Source organism: Ostrea edulis, chromosome 3 (assembly GCF_947568905.1).
Source record: "Ostrea edulis chromosome 3, xbOstEdul1.1, whole genome shotgun sequence".
Taxonomy (NCBI): domain Eukaryota; kingdom Metazoa; phylum Mollusca; class Bivalvia; order Ostreida; family Ostreidae; genus Ostrea; species Ostrea edulis.
The window spans coordinates 41,118,143-41,132,203 of NC_079166.1; the positions used below are offsets into that span (position 1 = coordinate 41,118,143).

At 35.5% G+C, this 14,061-nt stretch overlaps 1 protein-coding gene and 1 long non-coding RNA gene across 2 annotated transcripts; one reads left to right on the forward strand and one right to left on the reverse strand.

The window, feature by feature from the left end:
- Positions 1-3,430: 3,430 nt before the first annotated feature.
- LOC125675427 (uncharacterized) lies at positions 3,431-5,805 on the reverse strand. The gene is made up of 3 exons (XR_008802039.1): positions 5,745-5,805; positions 4,110-4,246; positions 3,431-3,833 (listed from the first exon to the last, which is right to left on the reverse strand). It is a non-coding gene; the product is annotated as an uncharacterized LOC125675427 (long non-coding RNA).
- A 510-nt stretch (positions 5,806-6,315) lies between these two features.
- On the forward strand, positions 6,316-6,936 carry LOC130053559 (uncharacterized). Its single transcript, XM_056160900.1, has one exon. It carries the CDS (start codon positions 6,316-6,318, stop codon positions 6,934-6,936), a length of 621 nt encoding a protein of 206 aa, XP_056016875.1.
- The last annotated feature ends 7,125 nt before the right edge of the window (positions 6,937-14,061 follow it).

Consider the following 14,061-nt stretch of genomic DNA (forward strand, 5'->3'; position numbering starts at 1 on the left):
TTTTAATTCCTTTTGTTCGCATGCAAATTATTAGATATATTAATTAAAATTATCCATACAAGAAGCGAAATGGTACCGACGGGCTTTAGTCAGGATTAAATTTCTGTACAATGCAATGGTTATATCGTGGTCACACAACGATATTTATGCGCGATCTACACTCACATGACTTGGCGACTGACGTCATAAATTCAATTCGGGATCGAGATGAGAAATTTTTTAGCTACTGGGGTTTTCATGGATAACAAGTTGAGTATTTTTTACCTTTGCATGCCTAGTCATCTAGATTCAATTAATACCCTGGGCTGGTGCAGTCACCTAGATTACAGACTCTTATATCTGTTTATCTGGTAATCAAAGTCTTAAGCTGATTTACCAAGTATATACATAGCCGCTAGCAGTTACGGGATTTCGGTCAATTCTTTTCAATCACGGGCTCTGGAAGTTAATGTAAATATACAGTATGTGCATGTATAAAAAAGGAAGGGTATAGGACACTCTCTTTGAGGCAAATTCGGGTTTGGGTTATTGTGGACATTTCTCAAACGGCATGACGCGATGAATCGTTCACATATGCCTTACTTTCAATATCTGTAGGGTTTCGTTTCGTTCCAATACCATTCATTCGAAGAAAAATATGTTTTTACACCTCCAAGTGTTTAAGAATTTTGCTAGACTGTCTTACTTCCGGTTTCATCGTACTGAATTGAAAGGTAAGTTCTGATTGATCAATAATAAAATTAAAGTCTGAATTGACACATGTTATCTAATCCATAAATACATATGTAGAAAAAATAATTCTCAGGATTATTACTTCATGATGGTATTAAAGACTAGTGGTTAAGTACATGAGCCATGTTTGTTTTTATAGTTCAAATATTCTTATCATTATTTCAGAACCAATAAGAATGACATTATAAACTTATAAATGTTTTAGCCTGGTACCCGAGGCCTTCCGATGTTCAAAGAATGAAGGCCAGGCATCGGATGTCGAATGGATTCTTCCACTGATCAAAATCCAATATGGCGGACTCAATGGTAAGTAATGGGAATGTACATAAATGAGCGTATCATGACTTAATTAGCTGTGTCACTTTCGATTTTATGTCATTAATTGCCAGAGACAGACCTTAGGAAATGTATAATACTTGGTTTTCCATGTGACACGCTTGTTTGATATAGTCTTATCCCTTTGTTTTCAAGTAAGTAGGTGATTCATCAACTCGCATATTTTTCACGTGTGTTAAATTAAATCTAACCGTGTCACTTCGTTTTTTCTACTATTGATGGGTTGTATTGGGTTGCTGGCGAAGATACATATTGAGTTTTATAGATGACACGCGCCAGTTTTCTTATTTTAAACCGACAATTTCAGATCGAATTTCCTCTACTCATTTTGACTGGTTATCCTTGTTAAGCAGTATAAATATTATTGCAACTGCTAGCTGTTTATGAGCCACCCTTGCAGTTTGTAAATAATTGATATTAAGCAAGATAACATTTTATTCTAGAAAGATACAAGTTAAACCTACATGCACTAATTATGTAAACACAATGTGGAAATAAGTTTTGGCCTCAAGATCGAATGCCTGTATAGTTGTATATTGTTTAACGTCCCTCTCGAGAATATTTCACTCATATGGACCCAAGAACTTCCATCCAAAGATTTTCAAGCCCTTTTATGTTGTGACCTTATGCTAGTTCAGTTATTAATATATTTTAATGTACATCATATATATGTCAGTTACAATCATTGTTTGATTCTCTATTGTTTAAAATTCATCCATATTCAAGGGTCACCATCAATTGCCTGTATTTAGACCTATACTTGATATTTTGGCCTTTTGAGCAGTGAGGATCAGACTGCTCTTAATTGTGCCACAATATTTCAGTTAACAATCTTATTCAATTATCACTCTATGTTAACTCTTTTCTCATAATATGCAATCAGGTGCAGAGGACCTATTCTGACCCAGATAAACACTGGGTTACAAAGACATTTCTCTCAGCTAGATTTAAAGGTATTTCACATACAGAAATGCTAGATTTATCTAAATTTCAGAATAGTAGACTTTCTTCATGAACAAAGAATATATTCAATTTAAATGCTTTATTGACGACTAGCAAACATGAGGCATACATTATATATACTAAGCTGTATGTATATTATATATATATATATATATATATATATATATATATATCCAAATTGTGTTTTTAAAAAAAATCACAGTGTCCGGTATAAAATATTAAAAGAAATAGAATAAACAGTACACAAAGTTAAAAATTTAACGCAAGCGCTTTCATTTTATAATCCTCAGGCGTTACATTTTAAAATAGTTTTGAAATGGTTTGACGTCATAAAGGCGTCCTAACATTTCACGTACATAACGACGTCATAAACGAATGAAGGGAAAAGGATTTTACGTTAAGCATATTATGACGTCATAGATAATAACAGTAAACATATTTTACAGTAAGCTATTGAGAGCCGGTTTTAAAATCTTAATAAAGTGTCTTTCTTTTTCTCGTCGGGAAATAGTATTTTCTGTATACAGTTTATAAAACGGAAATACACTGAATTGTCCGTGGCCACACACATCTATATGTTCACTAACTTTAATTTTTCTGTATTCGGGTGCTGAAATGTGTTGTTTATGAACTCGTATACGAGTTCGCAGAGTAGTTCCAGTTTCACCGATATAATGTTTTCCACAGCCATAGAGATTATAAAATGAAAGCGATTGCGTTAAATTTTTAACTTTGTGTACTGTTTATTCTATTTCTTTTAATATATATATATATATATATATATATATATATATATATCACACCAACCAGTATCAACTGTACAAGAATAATACAATATGTACTCTCCAAGGCTACTAGTTCTTAATATATGCCAACATGGTGTACTGGTGCACACTTTCGTATCTGTACGATGGAGGAACAGGTTCGATTCCTGTTGTTGGCTTTCCTTTGAAAGAACTAGTAGAGATCTTCCATTGTTTAAAAGTACTTCAATATATCATAGCATTTAATGTCGAAGACACACACTTGCACAGAAAACATGTTTACTAGTCTAATGAAATAGCTAAATTTCATTTAAAATAATTATTTGCATAGAAAAGGTTTCTAATAAAAGAAGGTTGTGATCAGCATTTCTTGTGCAACACATTCCCATCTGAAAGTTAGCAAAATTCCTCATACGTTTTATCCCCAAGTAACTGAAACATGTATGTGTTGCATGTATCCATTTCAAAGATTCTTCAATTTCCACATGAAACAATGCCAAATCTCCTTTTTCAGGTCTTTTATGTCATATATTTCTCTGGCCATACAGTGGAATGAATTACTACTCCTCCTACTGTTAGCTAACTTCTTGATCTGAGAACTGACACTCTCAAACTTCCTCCATAATTTATAAGTCTTTCTCAAAAAGCTCACCTCTGATCTAAAAATTAAAAACAATATCACAAAACATCAGTATAATCAGTAAAGATTTGCATTGATATGGATCAGGAATAGTAGTAAATACACAATGCACATATATCATAAATATTAATCATGTCGTGACATGTATTTTATCATAGATAAATAATGAAACAAGTCTGTAATTTTTGCAGAAGATGAACAACCAACTGTGAATTTTGAATGTCAATATATTTCCCTTTTCATCTAAAGTTTTATATTCATGAAGGTTTTACTTACACAAACAAGAGGGAGGGAATGCTGATGTCTGCTTGTATGCATCTCATATTCTTCACTTCCACTCAAAATATTCTCATTTTCAAGGAAGTCTTCTGAAGATCTGGCTTCTTTTTTTAAAGGGTCTGCATGATGCACATGAAATAAAACAAGGCAGGTCAGTTCATTCCATACAAAAAAAATCATGCACTTTTTACTATTGTGTTTTATCAATACCGAAATTGTCAGTATCTAATATAATCAATTTGGGATTGAATTTCTTCCACTAACAAATAGAACATATTTTAGAATATGATAAACTTCTCACACCTTTAGATGCCAGAAATAATTATTTTTGTTATTGCTGTAAGAGGTGGGAAACTTGAAATAACAGACTGTAACAAATTGATTTAGTTGTTAACCTGTTCTGGAAGTCTGTAATTGTTCATTCAAGTTGGATGTTAATTCCTTCCAATATGAATTAGTGTGGAGGAGGATGGGTCCTTGAATACCCCTTTAGAATTTCTTTCTCTGTCTTTTTCCATCTGGAGTCTGTAGACTACATGGTAAAAATAAAGAGATCAATCTCGTTATCTTTCTTTTCCTTTTTCCACAAAACTATATTAAGAGTCATTAATTTGGTACACAAGTACCACAAATTTAATGTATTGAAAACTATCTTGAAATTTGCAATACAGTGAGAGAAACATAAATGCAAAACTTTGTTTTGGGGGATGAATGTCTTGGGTTTCTCCAGATTGTGATCTTCTACATTTTTTCTTTGAAGCTTTAGCAGGTGTGATTTTATTATCAAATCCAAGCAGTACAATGAGTTTGTGCAAAAGCATAACAATGAAATGTTACTATAGTGCCATATTGTGTACTTCACATTATGTAAAATTTGTTTTTGTTGTGATACAGAATTTCTGGCTACTACAGCCTAAGATTTTTAAATTGAAGTGTATGAACTAGCTCAGTTCTCTCATAAAGAAGACAAATAATTTGAGTTACAAACAAATGCAAAATATAATGCTAACACGAAAATAGAATACCTCAATGTATAACTTTTGGCAATATATAAAAATTGTGGACCGATCCACAAATATAACTTTAGACAAACAGGACAGTGAATCAGTGAGGAATAGTAACTGTTGACAATGAAATTGTTAGTGACCCCTTCTGAAATCTGAAGAATATTCAAAATAAACCAAAGTAACAACAGAAACTTTAAATCAAGCCTATTGGATCAAGCATAAAGTTGGCAGGTCAACATAAGAATTACATAATTACATTGTCAGACACCATGTTACTGAATTATAAAATGCATAAATAGCCTTATCTGCTACACAAGCTATATATATATATATATATATATATATATATATATATATATATATATCTTATTATACCTGTTGGCATGCTTTTGCATATTCATGAAGCATTATATATTAGGGTATTTTTTGTTCATCTACTATCTTGTGTTTCTTCTTTCCATATGTATGCAAATTCATCTGAAATTAAAACGATTAATATACATAATATTGAGAATCTGTAAAATTGTACACTGTAAGTCCAATAAAAACTTAAAACATCCCTATCATCGCACAAGAAAGTCATCATATAAACTTCAGCTATAGCTTATAGTCTTATCAAAGTAAAGCACGTCATTAGATCTATATGTAACAAAAAATTATCCAAAAATGAGTAGAGGAAATTCGATCTGAAATTGTCGGTTTAAAATAAGAAAACTGGCGCGTGTCATCTATAAAACTCAATATGTATCTTCGCCAGCAACCCAATACAACCCATCAATAGTAGAAAAAACGAAGTGACACGGTTAGATTTAATTTAACACACGTGAAAAATATGCGAGTTGATGAATCACCTACTTACTTGAAAACAAAGGGATAAGACTATATCAAACAAGCGTGTCACATGGAAAACCAAGTATTATACATTTCCTAAGGTCTGTCTCTGGCAATTAATGACATAAAATCGAAAGTGACACAGCTAATTAAGCCATGATACGCTCATTTACGTACATTCCCATTACTTACCATTGAGTCCGCCATATTGGATTTTGATCAGTGGAAGAATCCATTCGACATCCAATGCCTGGCCTTCATTCTTTGAACATCGGAGGGCCTCGGGTACCAGGCTAATAAATGTTTATTACATTGACCAATCAGAACTTGCATTTCGATTCGGTGCTATTAAACCGGAAGTAAGACAGTCTAGCGAAATTCTTAGACACTTGGAGGTGTAAAAACATCTTTTTCTTCGAATGAACGGCATTGGAACGAAACGAAACCCTACAGATATTGAAAGTAAGGCATATGTGAACGATTCATCGCGTCAGGCCGTTTGAGAAATGTCCACAATAACCCAAACCCGAATTTGCCTAAAAAAGAGTGTCCTACCCTTCCTTTTTTATACATGCACATACTATATATTTACATTAACTTCCAGTGTCCGTGTTTTCAATAAGCAATATTCATTACCCCAGACCGAAAAGCTAGAGATCTGTATTATTCGATCTTCGTTTACTGATTTATGTAGGTACATGTATATGATTTAAATGAGTTGAATTTTCATTGAGGGAATCATTGCACAAGGCGGTCAACTGTCATGCCACGCAAACGACAGACATCAGACCAACCACCCAAAAGGGGGAGACGGCAAGACGGCCAAGCCCTGCCACCCCCTGATCCACAACCTGTCAAGGGTAAAAGTCAACAATCGATGGAGACCCCACAGTACCCTTCTCATTCTCAGTTAAGTTTACCGGCCCCACTGCAGGGTACAGAGGACCATCAAAATCTGCAGATTCCACAGCAGCATATACAGACAATTTCGCTTCAGACTTCGCAAGGCCATCAATCCAGTCAGCTCCTGGGGGAAGTTGATACTGAATTATGGTTACCTAAGCCCTACATTACATCACAAACAACACAAAAGTGCTTCGACTACAACTTCAGGGGCATTTGCACAAAAATACAATGTCATTATTCTCATTCATGCACTCGTTGTAGTGGCCTGCACCCGCAAGTTAATTGCAACCCAAATAAACCCCAGTTCTATACACCTTATGGACAAAAATCGGGCCAATCATCTTATCGCCGCCCAAGCCCCATATACACCTCGTCCAATCACCATGCAGGGTTTCAAAACCAACAGCAATATTGGAAACAGCAGTCACCACAACCACACAAATTCAGTAATGCAGGCAACCAAAAACATGGGAACTAGGAAAAACCCCAATAAATAAATCAGTGCTAAAAAAAAAACTACCTGGTAAACTATCCCAATAAATCTATAGCAAACAAATTATTGCCAGGATTTTCCTTTGGGTTCCATTTACATTATTCAGGCCAAAGAACCCATCTAGAAAATAGTAATTTAGTTTCAGCATGTCAACATCCCCACGAAATTATGGAAAATAATAAACGAGGTCAAATTAGGAAGGATTGGGGGATCATTTAAGAAACTGCCTATATCTAATCTACGCATATCTCCTATTGGAATTGTTCCGAAAGTTGATAATGTAGGATGGCGCCTTATTACTCATTTGTCATTTCCTCCGAATAATAGCGTGAACCTGTCTATTGACCCTTTAGAATCCACAGTGCGTTATACATCTTTTGATTCTGTTGTCCAAATGTTAGCTAGAGTAGGTAGGGGGGCTTATATTGGGAAGATGGATATTAAATCAGCATTTAGACTTCTACCTATTAATCCAGGTGACTTTGACCTGTTAGAAATCAAGGTAGATGGAAATTATTACATAGACAAGTGCCTTCCAATGGTTTGTTCTTTATCATGCAAAGTTTTCGAGGAGTTCGCTACTTTTTTTACAATGGCTTGTGGAACTACAGAGTGGCTTGACTACCATTGATCATTACCTATATAATTTTATTTTCGCTAGCAAGGATTTTTTAAATTGTTCAAAGTTAATGGTTACTTTTAAACAAACAAGTCAGGAATTAGGGGTTCCATTGGCAGAGGACAAATATCTAGGTCCCACACATAGTCTCGTGCTTTTAGGGCTAGAAATTGATACTGTTGACATGATGGTACGGGTTCCAACTGAAAAGTGCATAGAACTTAGTCTATTGCTAAAGCAACTTGTAAGCAGAAAGCGGGTAATGCTACAGCAATTAGTCATTGTTTACAGGAGAGACAAGCTTGTACCAAATGCGGAGGTCACTTCATAGACCTTGATGGTCACAAGAAACGCTGTGGCAAAAAATCGAGGGGGCCATCTGTTTCTTGTGAGATTTGTGGAAAAAATTTCCTTGAAAGGAAATTTTTAAAAGACCATATTAAATACAAGCATTCGGCTACTGCAACCATTTCGTGCCCTAAGTGTGGAAAGTCCTTCCGCCATAGAAATTCTTCAAAAACCCATCAAAAGGTTTGTAGGTCAAAGTAATCACTCAATAAATAATGGGTTGTAACCTTCTCTCTCCTTTAAATGAGTTACTAACGGGTAAAATACTTAACTTTTGGACGAATATAAGCCGTATTTGATTAATTTGAAGTGACCTCCACATTTGGTACAAGCTTGTCTCTCCTGTGAATGAGTTGCTAAATGCCTCCTTAATTGGTATGTGTCTTTGAAACTCTTCTCACAGTGGGTACACAAGTATCCCTCATTTTTATGTTTGAATTTCTTGTGGTCACTCAAGTTCCCTGAACTTGTATATGAAGCTCCACACAGTTCACAAATAAGTTTCTTTTTATTTGCTTCATCATGGGTTTTTGATGTCTTTTCAGTAAATAGCTCTGTGAAAATTATTTACCACAATGACACTGGAATTGATTTCCATCGTTAAGGGACTGTAGGTGCCTCTGCAGAATACCTTTCAGTTTACAAATCTTTTTACAAATTGTGCATTAAAAAGCCGATCGTGGTATCATTTCCACCATCTCGCTAATCATAACATGCTCTTCCATCTATATCATCAAATAATACATGCAAATATGAATTAAAACGTATCTTTAAATCAAATAAACAGGTAAACGTTTATTTGTTCTTTGAATCCAAAGTATTTTGCGACTCCCCCTTTCTTAATCATTAACAAAGTTCGACTCCCCCCTCCGTTACCGTTGTATTAAAATAAGAAATCGTCTCCTTGCATTCTTTAAACGAGTATTTTCCAAATTCTGATTGTCAAACAATAAAGATTGTCAAATAATAATACATTTAGATCACCTATATGGCATGTCAAACGTTGCAATATTTGATCTTTTCCATTTGTATTGTATAATTTTCCATTTGTATTCTATATTTTCCATTTGTATTGTATAATTTTCCATTTGTATTCTATATTTTCCATTTGCATTGTATAATTTTTCATTTGCATTGTATAATTTCCATTTGTATTGTATAATTTTCCATTTGTATTGTATAATTTTCCATTTGTATTCCATATTTTCCATTTGTATTATATATTTTTTTCGTTTTGCATTGTATAATTTCCATTTGCATTGCAAAATCTTTCATTTGTATTGCATCCGAGGGATTGTTTATTTTGATTTGTTACGAAGGATTTCATTAGTTTAGGTCCCACTTATATTTAGCCGTGACGTACCACAAATAGACTTACTATGCTACATGTACGCGCACAGTGGCGTAGCAGTGGGTTTTTTTAACGTGTCAACGCCTGTCGCAACACGGGATGTCTGCTTTTAAGGTCACATTATCCGAAAGATCTGTGATTCTCACTTTTAGATAGCAATGCGTATGGGAAAGTATTAACTGGTTTGATGCAGCCATGACACGAGTAGAACTCGAACACGCGACCTCGCGGTTACGAACCAAAGGATATATCACTGAACTACCGCGATCGGTTCCATATAAGGACTTGTTGAACATACATGTAGCTAGCAATGTGGAATCTTGCGCCGGGAGACCCCCCCCCCCTTTCCTTCACAAATATGATATTTTATATATAAGATGTCAAAAAAGCGTGCATGTGCGTTTTATTTTGTCAAAACGCACTTGTTCCAGGGGACTTACAGGGGCGGATCCAGGAATTGCAGTTACGGGGGCACCACTTTATGAGGCAGTGGGTCTGGGGGCGCCTTGAGGCGGCCCCCAGTGGGTCCAGGGGGCGAAGCCCCCGAAAGCTGGATTTTACAGATTTTATAGGGCTTGAAATATGTCATTTTTAATAAAGTAAAATTAGTAAAATGACGCAAATTTTAAGGGTTTCTGGAAAAATTAAGTTCTCTCAATAAAGGAATTTAAGAAATCAAAAGATTTTGTCATTTATTTCTCCGGGAATGGAAGAAATCATTGCTTCTTTTATCTTTTAATACGTTTTTCTAAACAAGATACCAAGATTTACTTTAAATTTAAAAATTGGGGGGGGGGGGGGGCATTCCCCAGACATCCAGCAGTTTACTGCATCCTTTCGTTCAGAATTATCTAGATCAGTCAGTGGTTAAATAGGAGACTAGTTTGAATATGCTGATCACATTAGACGCATAAAAGCGTTCAATTAATTGGGATGGGGGGGGGGGGTGTACGCCATTACACTTAGCAAATACGGTACATTCCTGCGAAACGTGGCTCCTGAACTTTACCTCTTCAACATCTCGCGCATTACCAAATTCGATAAACGATAACTCCATTGAATCCATTGAATAGTTGTAACAAGCCAAACTCGATGTTAACAATTGACTGATTGGTGGGGACCCAAGGGCCGAATTAAGTCCCCCGAATCTACTGAATTCTGACTAAATAAAAATGTGCATGCTTTTCTGGAGAGTTCTATTTTTAAAAAAAAAAAAAGATCAGGGGGTGGGGGATTCGTCATTACTAGAGCTAGCTACGTATTTTCAAAAATAACTAGTCCTACATGGACCTGATCGCGGTAGCTCAGTAATATATCGCTTGGTTTGTGGGCGAGAGGTCGTGAGTTCGAGAACCGTTACTGTCATTGCCGCATCAAACCTAAGACATAAACAAAGACAGTGATTGCTCCTTTGCCAAACACTCGGCATTTAAAAGTGAGAATCACGGGTCTTTCCGTAATGACCTTAAAAACAGATATTCCGTATCGCTGCACAGGCGTTGGCACGATAAAGAACCGTCATTGCTACGGCCCTGTGTGCTAAGCACGTCTACAGATGTGGTACATCAGTGACGTTAACTAATGAAATCCTTCGTAACAAATCAAAATAAACATTCCCGGGATACAATCTAAATGAAAAATTATACAATACAAATGGAAAATATCGAATACAAATGGAAAATTATACAATACAAATGGAAAATATAGAATACAAATGGAAAATTATACAATACAATTGGAAATTATACAATGCAAATGAAAAATTATACAATGCAAATGGAAAATATAGAATATAAATGGAAAATTATACAATACAAATGGAAAAGATCAAATATTGCAACGTTTGATATGCCATACACCTACTATCTAGTCACACTGCTTAAATATTCAATATTTACATTTGCCAATGCACTTCCTTATATGACAGTACTAATGAAATTGATGTTCAATTTCGTGTGACATGAATTTGGTCATGTGATCAGTTTGTTCTTGCGTATGAATACAATCACCGCTTCAAAAGTCAGTTCCTGTATTTTCACCTGACTTCTTGCTTATGCAATGCAGTGGGGGATTTAGACCCCCCTCTCTCTCTCTCTCTCTCTCTCTCTCTCTCTCTCTCTCTCTCTCTCTCGCCACAAATTTAAATAATAGAAATAGTGTGAGTAAAATTCCAGATTAGTAAAATTCCAGATTGGCACCCAAAATGGCTAAGCATTTTGGCTAATACTTGACTTTCACACACACCCTTTCGTAAACCCTGGATCCGCCACTGCAATGACATCATAACAGAAATAAACGCAGCGGGATATTTATACAGTTTATTTTGTAAAAAACAAAAATTTCATCAATTTATAAGAGAAACATTAAACATATATCGTTCTGTTGTTTCATTTTATACAGTTTTAAATACCGTCTGCAACTTCTGCATGGCGAATTTATAAAATAAAGTTCTATGATATTGGAAGCGAAAACATGTAGGCAGAGTTGTAAGCCTACATGTATTTACTTCATGATGATAATTTAACCTGTTGTTTCCTGGCAACTTCCATCACGGCTATGACTCGGCATGATTATAAGCGAGGCTGGTTTCGAGGCTCGAAAATTTTACATGTTCATGTCAGGGTACATCTGTACCAGTGCGAGTCTTCATTAAAATCCTACAACAGAAATCTCTCAAATGAACAAAAACTCCGTCAGTTCATTTTTATTTTATTTTACACACACTGAAGGTAAATAAAAGACCTACCTGCACTTGGTCTAAATCTGTCCTACTGTCTTGAATCGTCTCCTGCATGGCTACAACCGCGAGTCCTAATGATGAACATACCGTTGTTTCTTTCCAAAAACCTGACTAAGAGCTTAACGTTAACTTGACCCATCATATCCACCATCAATTCTCTCAGATCCTTTGAATTTCTGTCGAAATCTGTGATCAACAATTGCGTTTTCAACATAGTAAGCTAGACCGACGCCAGTTTCTCCATCGCTGATCGCGACCAAATCACACCACGGATAGAGTTTACTCCGCTCTTCTTGTCATTTCAGTTAACTTTACGCTCTAAATTACCTTTATTTTTACACATGTTTCGTCTTTTTTTAACATTTTCAATTAAATATATATATCATATATTCTCTTTGATATTGTTCCTAATTTTTTATTCGATAAAACTCTTACGAACTATATTTTGTGTTCTACGATCGTTATTTTCGTCGCCTGCTACATAATCATGGAAGCTCGGTAAGAACACAAATCAAAACAGAAAATATAAATACAAGAAATGAAATATCATTTTTGAATGTTATTGGGATATGACATGAAGTTGGTACGTGATCAAATCTACTATAACGCCCTTCTGGTGTTATAGGATTTGATCACGTAACCAACTTCATGTCATATCCCAACAACATTCAAAAATGATATCTTATTTCTTAATTAATGCATATTTTTTGTCATCAATGTTGCAAAAGTTCTGAATTCTGCAAATAGATCCGAGGTGTTTGAGCATACCAGATGGTTAAGTCTAGCAAACTTCCGATGTAAATGTAGCTTATTTATCGTATTGTTCCGTGCAATATAGCATTTGTGCAAATACTAGTTATAAATGCAACAAAAAGCCGTGACCTAACTTTCGGCGAATTTCGAAGCGAAGAAAATCGACTCCCTCTGGCGTTAAAAGCGACTCAATCGTACTTTTTTCCGACTCCCCCTAAGTAACGGTTGGACACGGTGAGAATGGATAGTTAATGTTCCGACATCGATGACATCCCTTTAGCATTTAAGATTCCGCCATACATATTTGAACCTGCTGCTGAGCCAAATCTTAAAGAAATTCCCTCAGTAAACATTTATATTAGCCTAATACTACATCGAATTTGACCACTCGGACGTAGATCCTGCTCACAGAAGAGATAGAACGTTTTCAACTTTTGGTAAATATCTGAATGACACATTTCGTTTGCAAATTCCCTTGTAGATCATAATATTTTTAAAGCATTAGAGGTCTGTATATGTAGAGTGTAACATGCATTAGCAGGCACGGATCCAGAAATTTTTTCCAGGGAGGGGGGGGGGGTCGAACCTTTTCACAAAATCGAACCCGTGATATAACTCATTTTTCTTATAAATCGTTATATTGTAATTTTTTTATCTTTGCAAATTCCAGGGGGGCCCGGACCCCCTCCCCCTTCGACCCCCCCCCCCTCTAAATCCGCGCATGATTAGCCAATGCTGATCTAATTAAAATCAGCTCTTCTCTAACCGTTACACTGGAGAATGTAGAAAAGATTTGCTTTTAATTAAATTGATGCATTGACCTACAATGTGTCGAAGGAAACAGTCGATTTACCGATATCGATTTAATTTATAATTTTATTTTTCAAAGGGGGGGGGGGGGCAACCGGATTTTAAAATTACCAATCTGACGAAAAACTATAGACTTCTTAAATCGTATAGTGTGTGTTTAAGAGGGAGAGAGAGAGGGGGGGGGAGATGGGACCAACAGTCGTAACCTCTACCTTATAATCGTCCCTCTAATTACTTTTAAAAAATATAGGGGGGGGGGGGGCTCTCATTCATTTTATTGTTGCAATTTTCATTTTTTTTTTTTAAATAAAGCCGCCGTATTTCAGCATTTTTGACAATTATTAACTGGCATTTTTTAGACTTTTTCATTTTCTTACAATTTTAATCAGGCGAGGGGGGTAGGGATAGTCTGAGAGACCGTGTAGTCATTTCGTAAATGGTGTCAATACTCAAAACTTCAAGTGAGGGGGGGGGATATATCGTTGCATA

What these genes read in the sequence shown, in the direction of transcription:
- LOC130053559 (XM_056160900.1), top strand. Translation starts at nt 6,316, where the DNA reads ATGCCACGCAAACGACAGACATCAGACCAACCACCCAAAAGGGGGAGA.